The sequence below is a fragment of the Cajanus cajan genome, chromosome 5 (assembly GCF_000230855.2).
Source record: "Cajanus cajan strain Asha chromosome 5, NIPB_CcT2T_4, whole genome shotgun sequence".
Classification (NCBI taxonomy): domain Eukaryota; kingdom Viridiplantae; phylum Streptophyta; class Magnoliopsida; order Fabales; family Fabaceae; genus Cajanus; species Cajanus cajan.
In genome coordinates, this window is record NC_138521.1 from 23,219,516 (window position 1) to 23,235,854 (window position 16,339).

Sequence of the window (16,339 nt, forward strand, 5' to 3'; positions counted from 1 at the left end):
AGAGTTCTCCATCAAACCGTGGTGGTTCTAAGGTCTCCTCCTCCATTGGAGACCTTAGCAAAGCTTAGGAAGAATCAAGGAGCCGAAGATCTAGGGAGGAACTTGAAGAGGATTCACACCAATCCGGATTCTCCAAACAAGTTTCCATCACCTTGAGCATTGAAAAATCTGGTTTTTGTTTGTAAAGAAGTTCAAAAGGTGTTTTATTTAAAATAACGGGAGAGGGTACACGATTGATTAAGAAAATAGCATGTTTGATTGCATAGGACCAAAAATTGTTTGGTATTTGAGATTGAAACATGAGGGCCCTAGCAACGTTTAAGATGTGTTGATGCTTTCGTTCAACCCTTCCGTTTTGTTGAGGAGTGTAAACACAACTTGTTTGATGAATTATTCCTTTTGAAGAAAAGTTTGTGAGGTTTCTAGAGGGAGAAGATTCTTGAGGGAAGGATTGGGCCAAAGGTGGCCCAAATATGGAATTTGTGTCAAGTTATCTAGGCGGTGTGAATGTGGGCTGTGGTTCATTTTTGTTTTCATTTTGATGAAATGGAAAATGCATTTCATAAAAAATGACATTTCTGGAAATGAAGGTTTGTTTACTGTTTAAATCCATGATAATGTACCCTTTTATGCCATTTTGAAATCCTAAGAAAATCCCTTTTCAGGATTTAGCTTCAAATTTGTGATGATGAGTGTCTATGGAAGCAAAACACATACAACCAAAAACCTTGAGCATTGAAATATATGGTTTTTGTTTGTAAAGAAGTTCAAAAGGTGTTTTATTTAAAATAACGGGAGAGGGTACATGATTGATTAAGAACATAGCATGTTTGATTGCATAGCACCAAAAATTGTTTGGTATTTGAGATTGAAACATGAGGGCCCTAGCAACGTTTAAGATGTGTTGATGCTTTCGTTCAACCCTTCCGTTTTGTTGAGGAGTGTAAACAAAACTTGTTTGATGAATTATTCCTTTTGAAGAAAAGTTTGTGAGGTTTCTAGAGGGAGAAGATTCTTGAGGGAAGGATTGGGCCAAAGGTGGCCCAAATATGGAATTTGTGTCAAGTAATCTAGGCGGTGTGAATGTGGGCTGCTGTTCATTTTTGTTTTCGTTTTGATGAAATGGAAAATGCATTTCATAAAAAATGACATTTCTGGAAATGAAGGTTTGTTTACTGTTTGAATCCATGATAATGTACCCTTTTATGCCATTTTGAAATCCTAAGAAAACCCCTTTTCAGGATCTAGCTTCAAATTTGTGATGATGAGTGTTTATGGAAGCAAAACACATACAACCAAAAACCTTGAGCATTGAAAAATCTGGTTTTTGTTTGTAAAGAAGTTCAAAAGGTGTTTTATTTAAAATAACGGGAGAGGGTACTGTAGACCCCTAAAATTGTCCGGGTCGGAAATAAAGCTAGAAGACTCTCGAAGACTGAAGGATAATCAGCCAGAAGGACTCCTGGAAGACCCTAGGAGGGTTCTCTGTAGGTCTAGAGGTCTTAGAATAGCTAAAAATAAAGAAGTGGAGGGAAAAAGCCCAATACGGCCGTACTGAACTTAATACGGCCGTATTGAAGGTTCAATACGGCCGTACTGAAGTCAGTACGACCGTATTGACACTTCAATACGACCGCTGCGAACTCAATACGGGCGTATTGAAATTTCTGACTTTCAATACGACCGTATTGAACTCCAATACGACCGTATTGAAGTTCAAAAATTTCAATACGGCCGTATTGGCCCTGTAGGCCGTATTGCGCCTATTCCCTATAAATATGACGTCATTTGGACGTCCAAACACACTTTTCAACATAGTTTGAACCCTCTCCTTGAGTATTCTGGGGTTTTTGAGCAGTGTTCTGCCCTAGAAATCACTCGGAGAGTTGATCCGACGAAGTTCTTGAGCCCGAGCCATTTTGCTTGAGGATCGAACCTAGTCGAGGGGAAATCTCTTTGATTCCCTTAGTTAAAATTTTGTTCTAGGAGAGCAAGGAGCGGGCTTGTAGAGCGAGGGAACGCCAAAACGCTTCCCAGTTCATTTTTTATAAAAAGCACGCTTCAAGAGGTTTCCCTTCAATCCTTCCTTTTACTGCTTTCTGTGTGCATATTTAAACTGTCATCATGTAGATAGTCAATTCATAATTGTTTAGAATAAATAGGGGTAATTTAGTAATTTTACGCTGTTATTTTAGAAAATAATCTGTCATAGGGAACCCGAAAGGGGCGCCGTGGGGTGCTAACACCTTCCCCACGCGTAACCGACTCCCTTACCCAACTCTGGTTGTAATGGCCAAAGTTGATTTTTAATCAATTGCCTTATCCCTTTTTCCAATGTTTTGAGTAAAACATTGGTGGCGACTCCACGAACCCTCCTTTTACGAAAACCACTAATCCATGGAGGGTCCCGCTTGGGATTAATATGGATTGGTGAGCCTTTTAATAAAATTGCTCGTTTGACGAGGTCTCAGTTTGAGAATAAGTCATTCTAGCAATCCACATTTTCAAACAAATAAAACGAGTCCAACCATCCTTCGCGAATGCCGAAAGCCCGTTTCGGGCCGGTGGCGACAGATGGCGACTTCACTGGGGAAGCTTCGAGAGTCAGTCCCATTTAGTGACAGATTATTTTAACAAATAATAGTTAAAATTACTTCATTACCCCTTGCTTGTATTATAACATGCTTTATTACATGGCTTTAATAACTGTTGTTTGTTTAAATTCCGCAATTGTTTGAAATACAAACTGTACACAAACCTTTGCACACAACAGTTCCCTCTATACCCGGGGGCATGAGTGGTAATCCATAGGGAGTGGATGTTAGTACGGCCGGTTGATGGGTTTATAGGAGCCTATGAGACCGTTGTCGGAAAACATCACTCAAGGTGATAACCATGAACTTGAGTCCGACGGTGCGTTGGAGCTTTCCATCGACCTACGACAAGAGGAATTGGGTCCCTATAATGGGGGCACCTTGGGGGCCTTTGACCAAGTGAGAACAGTTAGATCCTCCTTGAATATGCACTTTTCTGCAGGAGACCCCTACCTCGTAATTTGCTCGTGACTGTTCGTGGATGAGTGAATTGTTTGTGCATTGACTATATGACATTGTATGAGCATACATTTGCATTTGTTAAACAAACAACATCCCTATTCTATTTAAATAAAAAGAATAAATAGAAATAAAGATCTTCTAGTACATGGTGTTAACATCTACCTTCATTGCATTCATATAGGTAGTTTCCCTTTTCACCCAAAAAATATAAAAAGATACAAAATATTCAAAAGAAAAATATGTATTTACCCAAACCAAGCAATATCATGCATCATCTTAGGAAAATCCTAAAAACATGATAATGCTTAGTTCAATAAACACAATGCATGCATATTCAACATCATCATCTCATATCATGCATATAGATCATGGAGGGATCTAGGAATCATTCATTTCATACATCCCTCCTAGTAATTCAGTAATAAAAATTAATAAAAAGAAAGAAATAATCGATGCGTATGTTCAAAGAATGGATCGCACGCCGTTCGTTATCAAGTGTAAGCCAACAACCGCGCCAAGCGAGCGCACATCAACTCCGTTGTTGGTAATCAAGACGAATAAAGGGGAAGGTCCGACACCATTAAGGATCACAGTTCCAAGGCCTTTCCCTTACAAATCAAATAAGGCTGTGCCGTGGATATACGACATCCACTCTTCTGCCGACAGCGATATCTCCAACATCGCTGGAACTTGGGGGCATGACTAGGAGTGGCAGGATCTACACTCCCGAAGATCTTCATGATAAAGCCCCCAAGAATAAAGAAAAAGAAGAAAAGAAAACCGAGGAAAAAGAATCCGAGGAGGAGACAGACGAGCTGTTAAAATTTATCCGACAGAGCGAGTATTCCATCATGGATCAACTTCATAAGACGCCAGCAAAGATTACTCTGTTGTCGTTGATCCTATGCTCCGAACCGCATCGGCAAGCTCTGTTGAAAGTCTTGAACGAGGCATACGTGTCGCACACTATCTCCCAAGACGAGTTTGAGGGGATTGTTAGTCACATCAAGGCTAATGATCACCGCACCTTCATCGATGAAGAAATCCCCACCGAGGGATCAAACCACAACAAGCCCTTGCACATCTCTATAAAGTGCAAGGAGTATCACATCGCTAAAAGTCTTGGTAGATAATGGATCTTCCTTGAACGTGATGCCAAAAAGAACTCTCGAGCAAGTGGCAATCAAGGGAGTCCAAATGCGCCCGAGCAACATGATCGTTCGAGCTTTTGACGGATCTAAAAGAGAAGTAGTGGGAGAAATCAATCTTCCAATCCAAGTTGGACCCACTATCTTCAACGTCGAATTTCAAGTGATGGACATTACTCCAACATACAGCTGTCTCCTTGGCCGACCTTGGATTCATGATGCAAAAGCTATTCCTTCTACGCTCCACCAGAAAGTCAAGTTCATAGTGGGTGACAAACTGGTGACTGTACAAGCTGAAGATGACATACTCATCAGCAAGCCATCCAATATACCATATGTGGATGCAGCAGAGGAAGCTTTAGAAACCGCCTTCCAAGCATTGGAAATTGCCAATGTTGAAACGTTTCCCCGAGAAATGAAGAAGGTAGCTCATATGCTCACAAAGAACGGATACTTGCCAAGACAAGAATTAGGCAAGGACTCCCAAGGAATCCCGGAGCTACCCATTATCAAAGACAATCCGGGGAAACAAGGGTTAAGATACAACCCTAACAAAGATCAAAGGACGAAGAGAAACCAAGATCCTTCTCGACGTTCTTTAAGCCAGATCTTTAGGAAGGCTGGTTCACAAACGTCAAGGCCAGCTGTTGTCATCAAGTGTCCTTCTCCTTCCGATAGGGATGTATAGACTCAGTGACTATTAGAGATCACTCCTCGGGGACAGCCCGACCCCCGAGCCTCGATAGGGCACATGTTTCCATTATGATTATAATAAAATCATTCTTCATTAATTCTTTATTGCTTCTTTTCTCGCTTGCAATAAAATTCTAGACCACATTATTTTAACCCTGTTTGAATAAACATGAATGAGGTTAAAATCATCTTAATAATAATAAACCCACATCATTTTTATGTGGAAGTGTGTGTGTCAACTTGGAGCACCTTTTCTTGGCCTCAATAAGTGCCATCATGGATAAAGAAATCCTAAAGATAATAAGCTCGGCAGGAAACCCAAAAAGGGGACTGCGCAAAAATAAGAGCAAAAGACCCGCTAGGAATCCCACAAAAGGGTGACCTAGGCAAAAGTTAGGGTTACAAAACGAAGACAAAAACCCGCTAGGAATCCCACGAAAAGGGTGACCTAGGCAAAAATTAGGGTTACAAAATAATGAACAAAAACAAAAGCCCGCTAAGACATCACAAATGGGTGTTTTAGGCAAAAGTTAGGGCCGTCAAAAAAGAAAAACAAAATAAATCCATGATGGTACCATCAATTGAATTCAACAAGGGGCTCAAGAAAAGCTATCCAAGTTGTCAAAACACAATCATTAATAACAAAGATGTGCTTAAACTCATAAGTGTTTAATCGAACAAGCCTAAACACATAAGCCTACCATGGCCAGCCATTCTTACAAAAAACAATTTTTCAAAAATAAAATAATCCCCTCTAAAACACAAACTTTTGAAAAATATACCCTTTCCTTCTTTTCTCTCTTGTCCCAACGATTTTTGAATAATCTAGTGGAAACATGGAGATATAGTGGTCAATAGGAGGGTTGACACATCTTCTAAAGAAAGGGAAGAATCATTTGGTTGATGACACCAAAATCAAATATGCATCATTCCTCGGTAACAGAAATCGGCAGAGCACAGTCCGTCTGGAGGAATGGCAAAATCCAAACACAAAAACGCATCGGTTAATTCTTTTGAAAAAAGAATCAAATAGAATTAGGTGCATCATACTACATACATGCATACAGATGATAGGTGTACTGGAAGATCACTTATTCTCTGTTTATTGAAAAAACAAAAAATATATAAACTTCAGAAAAAACAATACGCCCGTATCATGTTCAGTACGCCCGTACCAAAATTAGGGTTATGAACAAATTTTCAATTCAATACGGGCATACTGAAATGGATGCGGCCGTATTGGCCATAAAGAAATTTTCAAAGACCTCGTCATGAGGCAACTACATAAATTAGAAAAAATAGGAAAAATTGCTTGTGTATGACAGCAGCAAACAAAATGCAAAGATTCAGAAAATCAACAGCGTCATACAAAATAACTGAGCCTGGAGAGGCTTGCCGAAAGAATACTCTCAGAATAATTGAGCCTGGAGAGGCTTGCCGAAAGAATACTCTCAAAATAACTGAGCCTGGAGAGGCTTGCCGAAAGAATACTCTCTCAGAATAACTGAGCCTGGAGAGGCTTGCCTAAATAATACTCCCGCAGAATAATTGAGCCTGGAGAGGCTTGCAGAAATAATACTCTCAGAATAATTGAGCCTGGAGAGGCTCGCCGAAATAATACTCGTACAGAATAATTGAGCCTGGAGAGGCTCGCCGAAATAATACTCCTACAAAATAACTGAGCCTGGAGAGGCTTGCCGAAATAATACTCTCTCATAATAACTGAATTTAATTTCTTTAGCACTTTTAATTTCTGTACAGCAAAAGCCAAAAACATAAAAAAGGCAAAATACAGAAAAAGCCAAATCAGAAGAAAAGGCAAAATACAGAAAAAGCCGAAAATAAAAAAGGCAAGGATATAGAAAATCCAACAAACAATTTGTACCGAATAACTAAGCCTGGAGAGGCTTACCAAAATAATACTCCACATCCTCCACAGTATGCAGAATAACTGAGCCTGGAGAGGCTCGCAGAAATAATACTCCCCAGAGGGAACCTCAGCTCAAGCTCACGAAAAAATCCCCAGCGAGAGCTATCAAAGCAAAATCGACGCAATCCCCAATGGAAGTGCGATCATCCAAACAGTATATACAAGTCAAAGGACTTAACACTTCCTCAGTGAAGATAGCTCTCCAACTCAAGTGTTGAGTGAGGCTAAGCCTGCAGAGGCTTCCTAAATAATACTCTGGGATACATAAGATCCCTCATTCCCCAATCGCCTACTCAGAGGCATCCCTGCAAAAAGAGAAAAATCAAAAATATCAATAAGTATTCCCCAAGCGGAATCTGGCACTCAGCCGAACACTGAACTTCAAATCCCCAGTCGCCTACTCAAGAGGCATCCCTGCAGAAGGAGAAAAAATAAAAAAAATCAATAATCATTCCCCAAGTGGAATCTGGCTCTCAGCCAATCATTGAACGTCAAGCTGATACGCCTAACAGAAGAGGCTAATCAAAATCAACGACAAAATCCCCCAGTGGATAACAGCCTACACAGAGGCAGCAAAATCAGAAAATCAAAAAGAGTTACCCGAATAAGGATAAACCGGGATACTCCACCAACGTCAAAGGACGTCAGCCAAACATAAGGCATCGCTCAACTCAGAGAGAAAGAGCATCTGTGTCTATACCCCAAGGAGTCAGAAATTCCCCAAGGGTACCAACAATGCAATGCAAGTTGGGGCACAGCAACCTGTGAATGACTGCACATCCCCTAGACGGATCCCTGCGTTATCCAGCCCTCAGTGGCACAAAAATCAAAAATAATCGTCGAAGCAGCATCGTGGACTGTGGAGACAAAATCAACATCCAGAATCCCCAGCGGATAACAGCCTACACAGAGGCAGCAAAAAATCAGAAAATCAAAAAGAGTTACCCGAACAAGGATAACCGGGATACTCCACCAACGTCGAAAGGACGTCAGCCAATCATAAGGCACCGCTCACATCAGAAAGAGCATTTTTGTGTCTGCATCCCTAAGGAATCAGAAATTCCCCAGTGGGAACCAACTACGCAATGGAAAGTTGGGACACAAGAACCTATGAGTAACTGCACATCCCCTAGACGGATCCCTGCGTTATCCAGCCCTTAGTGGCACAAAATCAAAAAACAACCGTCGAAGCAGCATCGTGGACTGTGGAGACAAAATCATCACGAATCCCTGGAAAGGAGATATTCACGCTACCCCGTCGTCACAAACACGGAGGTATGCAGCTTCCGGCTCGAGCAATGAGCGAAGCTATCTCTGGAAAAGGGATACTCACCGCTTACCGTTGTCATAAGGGTACTTAGCTTCCGGCTCGAACAAAGAGTGAAGTTAAGCCTGGAGAGACGGTACTTACAGCTTCCAGCTTGGGCAACAAGCAAAGCAAGGCCTGGAGAGGCAAAACTCACACTGCTTACCGTTGTCACAAGGGTACTTAGCTTCCGGCTCGAACAAAGAGTGAAGTTAAGCCTGGAGAGACGGTACTCACAGCTTCCAGCTTGGGCAACAAGCAAAGCAAGGCCTGGAGAGGCAAAACTCATACTGCTCACCGTCGTCACAAAGGTGTTTAGCTTCCGGCTCGAACAAAGAGTGAAGTTAAGCCTAGAGAGGCGGTACTCACAGCTTCCAGCTTGGGCAACAAGCAAAGCAAGGCCTGGAGAGGCAAAACTCATACTGCTCACCGTCGTCACAAAGGTGTTTAGCTTCCGGCTCGAACAAAGAGTGAAGTTAAGCCTAGAGAGGCGGTACTCACAGCTTCCAGCTTGGGCAACAAGCAAAGCAAGGCCTGGAGAGGCAAAACTCACACTGCTCACCGTCGTCGTAAAGGTGCTTGGTTTCCGGCTCGAACAAAGAGTGAAGCTAAGCCTGGAGAGGCGGTACTCAACCATCAGCGTCATCAGAGGCGCGTTGATGTCCAACTTCCGGCTCGGGCGTCGAGTGAAGTTGGCCTTGGAGAAGGTAAACTCAGCTACCGAGGATGTCAGAAGCGCCGAAGTATGCACCCACCTGGAGAGGCAAAACTCATACTGCTCACCGTCGTCACAAAGGTGTTTAGCTTCCGGCTCAAACAAAGAGTGAAGCTAAGCCTGGAGAGACGGTACTCACAGCTTCCAGCTTGGGCAACAAGCAAAGCAAGGCCTGGAGAGGCAAAACTCACACTGCTCACCGTCGTCGCAAAGGTGCTTGGTTTCCGGCTCAAACAAAGAGTGAAGCTAAGCCTGGAGAGGCGGTACTCAACCATCAGCGTCATCAGAGGTGCGTTGATGTCCAACTTCCGGCTCGAGCGTCGAGTGAAGTTGACCTTGGAGAAGGTAAACTCAGCTACCGAGGATGTCAAAAGCGCCGAGGTATGCACCCACCTGGAGAGGCTACTCAACATTTTTCCACCGGAAGACGCTACAAGTCAGAAGGTCGGCACAATACCCGGACAATTGGGTCAACTCCTTTACTTGTCAGCCGATACACCAAAAGGCCGTCCGACTAAGTAAAGGGGGGGCAGCTGTAGACCCCTAAAATTGTCCGGGTCGGAAATAAAGCTAGAAGACTCTCGAAGACTGAAGGATAATCAGCCAGAAGGACTCCTGGAAGACCCTAGGAGGGTTCTCTGTAGGTCTAGAGGTCTTAGAATAGCTAAAAATAAAGAAGTGGAGGGAAAAAGCCCAATACGGCCGTACTGAACTTAATACGGCCGTATTGAAGGTTCAATACGGCCGTACTGAAGTCAGTACGACCGTATTGACACTTCAATACGACCGCTGCGAACTCAATACGGGCGTATTGAAATTTCTGACTTTCAATACGACCGTATTGAACTCCAATACGACCGTATTGAAGTTCAAAAATTTCAATACGGCCGTATTGGCCCTGTAGGCCGTATTGCGCCTATTCCCTATAAATATGACGTCATTTGGACGTCCAAACACACTTTTCAACATAGTTTGAACCCTCTCCTTGAGTATTCTGGGGTTTTTGAGCAGTGTTCTGCCCTAGAAATCACTCGGAGAGTTGATCCGACGAAGTTCTTGAGCCCGAGCCATTTTGCTTGAGGATCGAACCTAGTCGAGGGGAAATCTCTTTGATTCCCTTAGTTAAAATTTTGTTCTAGGAGAGCAAGGAGCGGGCTTGTAGAGCGAGGGAACGCCAAAACGCTTCCCAGTTCATTTTTTATAAAAAGCACGCTTCAAGAGGTTTCCCTTCAATCCTTCCTTTTACTGCTTTCTGTGTGCATATTTAAACTGTCATCATGTAGATAGTCAATTCATAATTGTTTAGAATAAATAGGGGTAATTTAGTAATTTTACGCTGTTATTTTAGAAAATAATCTGTCATAGGGAACCCGAAAGGGGCGCCGTGGGGTGCTAACACCTTCCCCACGCGTAACCGACTCCCTTACCCAACTCTGGTTGTAATGGCCAAAGTTGATTTTTAATCAATTGCCTTATCCCTTTTTCCAATGTTTTGAGTAAAACATTGGTGGCGACTCCACGAACCCTCCTTTTACGAAAACCACTAATCCATGGAGGGTCCCGCTTGGGATTAATATGGATTGGTGAGCCTTTTAATAAAATTGCTCGTTTGACGAGGTCTCAGTTTGAGAATAAGTCATTCTAGCAATCCACATTTTCAAACAAATAAAACGAGTCCAACCATCCTTCGCGAATGCCGAAAGCCCGTTTCGGGCCGGTGGCGACAGGTACATGATTGATTAAGAACATAGCATGTTTGATTGCATAGCACCAAAAATTGTTTGGTATTTGAGATTGAAACATGAGGGCCCTAGCAACGTTTAAGATGTGTTGATGCTTTCGTTCAACCCTTCCGTTTTGTTGAGGAGTGTAAACACAACTTGTTTGCTGAATTATTCCTTTTGAAGAAAAGAAATCTTTTAGCAAAAATTCAAGCCCATTATCAGATCGAATGCACTTAATTGTGGTCTCAAATTGATTTTCTATCAAAGCAACAAAGTTTTGTATATGAGATTTGACTTCAGCCTTAGATTTTAACAAGATAACCCAAGTATATCTACTATGGTCATCAAGAATAGTTAAAAAATATTTATGGTCATGGATGGAGGCTTTGGAAAAGGGACCCCAAATATCCATTTGAACTAAGTCAAAAATTTTAGAACTTTTATTAGTGCTAAGAGAGTAAGACAACTTTCTTTGTTTTTCCAAATGAAAAACATCACACATTTCATTAAAATGTTTTGGAATAAAGGGGTACTCACAGTGTAACACATTGAGACGATTTCCAAACAAATACCCTAATCTAAAATTCCAAAGATTGAGATTATTAATGGAAGAGTTGATGTTATTGGCGGTTAAAGGTAGAATGGGTGGTGATTCCCTCTCTTTGTCAATTACCAAGTGATATAGTCCTTCTTTGAGCTTAGCCGAACCAATCGTCTTCAACATGCTAGCTTCTTGGATTTGGCAAGAATCATTAGAAAATGTTATCACATATTCAAGAGTGGAAAGTAATTTGGAAATGGATAGAAGGTTGAATGTAAAATCAAGGACATATAAGACATTATGAATAGCAAATGAGGGTGAAAAGTGAATACTTCCAGAAATTTGAGCCTTCACAAAAGTTCCATTTGGTAAATTGATATTCATAGGTTTTATTTTTGAATATGTATGAAAATAATCTAGTGAGCAAACAATGTGATCTGTTGCTCCAGAATCAATAATCCAAGGAGGAATATGTGATTTAGTTGTACTAAGGGTGGTGGAAATAGAAAAAATGCAAGGAATACCAGATATAGTGTCAGAAAAATAATTTGGGCTGGAAAAAGAAAGGTTAGCCTGAATAGGCATATCATTAGAGTTCGCACCACCAAGCCCAGGATTAGCTTGGAGAAGAGTTATCAATTGCTGATATTGGGCTTCAGTGATTTTAAGCCCATTTTTGTTTACCGAAACAGCACCAGTCTCCTTAGGGTTGTCTCCCCCATATGTTGTAGTTTTGTTTCCTTCTCCAACAGCACTATTGACAGCACCTCCATGGTTGGACTGGTTTTTGTTGGGAGGACGAGGACGACCAGGGTACTTAGGATGTCCAGGGGGATAACCGTACTTCCCGTAGCAGACGTCAACGGTGTGACCTGTGCGGCCGCAAGTGTTCGCATTTAGGGGCAGAGCTTCCATGCTTTTGGTAGCATACTTCGATTGTGTGACCGAGGCGTCCATAATGATCACATTTTTTGTTAGCTATGGCCCTTCCTGAGTGTGGAATGCCTCGGTTCATGGAGAAGCAATCATCAAGGCCTTTGAGGAACCGGATTATGAAATCCTGTTGGTGGAATGTCTTAACAGAACAAGAACAAGGAAGAAGAGGTCTGAAATTGTCTAATTCCTCCCACAAAGATTTGAGGTTTGTGTAATAATCATTGACATTGTTGTTGCCTTGCTTTAGAGCGTAGATTTCTTCTTGTAGTTCAGCTACATGAAGCAAATCTCCTTGAGAGAAGCGTTCCCTGAGATCAGTCCATATGTCAATGGAAATCTCGAAGAAAATGACGCTTTGTGCAATTGAAGGGGATAGAGAGTTTAGAAGCCATGACATAAGGAGTGTATTACAACGTTCCCGGTGTGGGTAAAGAGGGTCGGTGAATGCTGGTTTGGGAATGGATCCATTTAGGAATCCCATTTTGTTATTGGATATTAAGGCTATTCGAATGGACCTGGACCTGGATTGGAAGTTGTTAGCCGAGAGGGCTGGGGTAACAATGACAGAGGAGGGACTTTCACTTGGATGAATGTGAAAGGGACTAGAAGGATTGTGGCTGGGATCATTGAAAGGTGGAGATGTGTTGTTGTCCTCAGCACCTGAAGAATCATTGTCAGGTGTGGCCATGGAACCCTAAAGGCTCTTGATACCATAAAACAAAAACAAATAATGTATAAAGGTGAAAACTTCCTTCTTGTATTTCTGTGTCAAAATCATTATATTATATAGAATTTCATAGTCCTAATGATAAGAAGGAATAAAAAAGGAAGAGTGGCATATTCTTGTACCACGTGTACTATATGTACAACACACTAATTCTAGAAAGGTCTAAGTATGTACAACTCATAAAACAGAATAATGCAGAAAAATAAATCAGAAGATGCTGGTGCAATATTTCTGTGATTATGTTGTGGTTAAGCTTGAGTCATGAGGTTCTTCTATTAAATGGAAAAGCAGTTCAATGACAGGATTGCAGATATGTTTTTTAGAATGCGCACTTTTTTTGTAAGTATGAATAATAAATAAAGCCTATAAAATTATTTTTTTCTAAAAGTTTATTTACTTTTCAAATTATTAATTTTAAATTTATAAGCCTTTCAAACATTTATATAGGCTGGGCAATCTTCCGTTAGAATCTACAATGTATCCAAATCGAATGATAAAGTTGAAGCAGCTCTCAGAAGGTTCTTTAATTTAATATGCTTATTGATAAAAATGTTTCAATTTTACATTAGTTTTTATTTATCATTTATTATGAAATTGTGTTTTAAGCTTTATTTAGAGCTTAAATATTTTTATTGTTGGTCTACGTACAATTGAAATATTATTTGTTATACATTTAAAGATAATATAAATTAGCATATACTAATGTTAATAACTTTCAGACAAGCATTCTCTCTTAATAATTTAATCTTTGAAAAATTGTATATACATTTTTATGTTTTACTTAATTATAACTGTGAGACATTATTCTATTTTCAGGGATGATAATTGAAGCTTTTATGTTTTAAGTAATCGCAAGTGATGTTACTTGTATTAGGTACGTATGTATATCTAATACATTATATTAGGATAAGAATTTAGTCTTCATATTATCAATTAACTAAAATGTTTGTAAATAATAGTTAATTAATAACTTTATCTATATGTACATCATGTCTTTGGGATGGTCATACAGGGATTTGATTTTGATTTTATTAGTTAGTAATGTCGTATTTTATAAATGTCTCATGCCTCAATGAATTTATGTTTGACATGAAATTGCAAGAAAGGGTGTGAGTATTTAAGTAGAAGAATAATATATTAATGTTACATATAAATTGGTCATTTTTGTCTTAAAATTAAGTAAATAAAATAAAATTTAAAACTAAGAATGAGTAAGATGACAAATTTTTGAGCAATTAATAATTTTTATATCATCAATATTTCATTATAATACTTCAAAACTGAATTCAACATCCAATATATACATATACATACATACATACATACATACATACATACATACATACATATATATATATATATATATATATATATATATATATATATATATATTGTTTAACTCACTAGTTTTTGAATGCTAAACTCAATTACTTGTTCAGGGACATGTTAATTAGATAAAACATTTTGAATATCTGAAAATAGTCTTAGAGGATAATGTTTAATGGGATGATCATAGTGACGAAAATATGATATAATTTTGTTCAATGAATGAAAACCACAACTTAATATGCCATATGGATGTGTTTGGTGTGAGAATATGGTTGGTATTACTTGATGAGTTTTGGATGTTTGCATAAATGTTTTTGTCATGACTATAATATAGTAGAATCACGTAAATTATGATGATACTTCTATGCTTTTCAATTTTTTTTTATTATTTGCTTAAGAAAAATATGTTAAATTAAAACTATATTTGTGTTCAAATTGCAGCTGAATAGGTGGTGATTCAACTATTACAAGGGGAGTAGTGCAAAAAAGAAGAATCCGTTTATGTAGAAAATAGTATTATTGATTATAATGTTAACTAGTTTCTTTTAGTTGAAACTTAAACTTTAGACGTTAAATTATGTAATGAATGATTTATTCACATTTATAATATGTTGTGTATAAATTTTGTTGATACATTACGTGTATATATATATATATAGACACACTCTTTAATATTATTTAAATTTGATCTATTTTTAAATTGTTGTAATAATTAAATTGGCTCTATCAATATTAATTTTTTAAAATAACATATAATTTTAATAAAGTAAAATTTAATATATATATATATATATATATATATATATATATATATATAATTTTATAATGGTGCATGTTGTTAAAAAATGGTAATTTATAGTCACGATCAACTTCTGTTATTAAGAAAAAATTTAGTCGATATTATTTAGGGAAAAAAACACTTTATTGTAACAATTTTAATTGTCAACAAAAGATACTTTATTATAACAAATTTAGTTGTTAAGAAAATATATTCAATTATAGCGATATTAATTGTTAAAAAAAGTTATATTATCCTAACAATTTTTATTGATGAGAAATGTTATTTTTTGTAGCGATAAAAGTCGTTAAAATATGTAAAATATGGCAACGACTATAGTGGTTATAATGACAATTGTTGTTGCTAATGTATAAATCGTGACAACGACATCAAATATCGTTGCAAAACTTTTCGCAACAGCAGTTCTTGCAGTGACATGCAACGATAATTTTTTCGCGGAGACAACATTTTTTACCAACGACAATTAACATTTGTCAACAATAAATGTCGTTGGGAATGACCTTTCTTCTTGTAGATAAGCAACTGACATGTCATTATTAAAAGATATGATTAGTTGCCAATGTAAAAAAACTTTACACTAGCAGTGTATAGGTGATTAACTCTTATATTACAATAAAGTTTACTATTAGTGACAATTATTTATTGAAAATAACTTAAGTCTCACATCGATTAGGAATAAAATAATTAAATAGTATATAAGTAAGTAATAAATATATATCACCTTATAAGTTGATTTTATAAGAATTAGTTAGACTCTTAATTCACTATTCTAAATTGGTATCAAATTACCCACTATTACTAAGTTCAATAGTGCTATAAATTAATTAGAGAGCAACTTTCACATCTCTTAAGAGACAAGACAATTAAAAATATAAATATAGAAGACAAACCTCATCTTACAAATCTCACATCTACTAAAGATAAAAAAGTATATAAGTTATGAATTTAGAAAATGAAATTATAGGAATAAATTATTTAAAGTTTTACTAACAAAAGATAAAAGTCACTAAATGGATGGAAAGGAGACGATTGAAAAAAATAACTTTTAATAGCCTTTAAAATGGCTACTAGAATTGCCACTGAAAAAAATAAGTTTTTCCGACAATTTAGTAGATCTTTACCAGCATTTTGTATAAATATCGGTAATAGTATTAGTGACTTTGGATACACCAGTCATTATTAATTAAATGTTGGTAAAAAAAATAATGGTCATTTATATGATCACTAAAGAATAAATTAATTGCCACAAAAAACTAATTTTGGTGTAGGGTATCAACACGGCATGAAATGAATTTTCAAAAAAACAATTAAAAGAAAATGGATAATTCTGGAAGTGATGATGCTCACATAATCAGAAAACACAACTATACCGGGATGCTATCACAAATCGCTGGTGCTTGTTTTTCTTCCTTTAATTTGCATTCCGTAGATGCTC

The 16,339-nt window shown here is 38.2% G+C and overlaps 1 protein-coding gene across 1 annotated transcript; it reads right to left on the minus strand.

Annotated features, from left to right (window-relative positions):
- Positions 1-11,105: 11,105 nt before the first annotated feature.
- Positions 11,106-12,737, minus strand: LOC109789819 (uncharacterized). Its single transcript, XM_020348855.1, has 3 exons — positions 12,080-12,737; positions 11,246-11,985; positions 11,106-11,150 (listed from the first exon to the last, which is right to left on the minus strand). Exons 1-3 carry the CDS (start codon positions 12,735-12,737, stop codon positions 11,106-11,108), a joined length of 1,443 nt encoding a protein of 480 aa, XP_020204444.1.
- Positions 12,738-16,339: the final 3,602 nt, after the last annotated feature.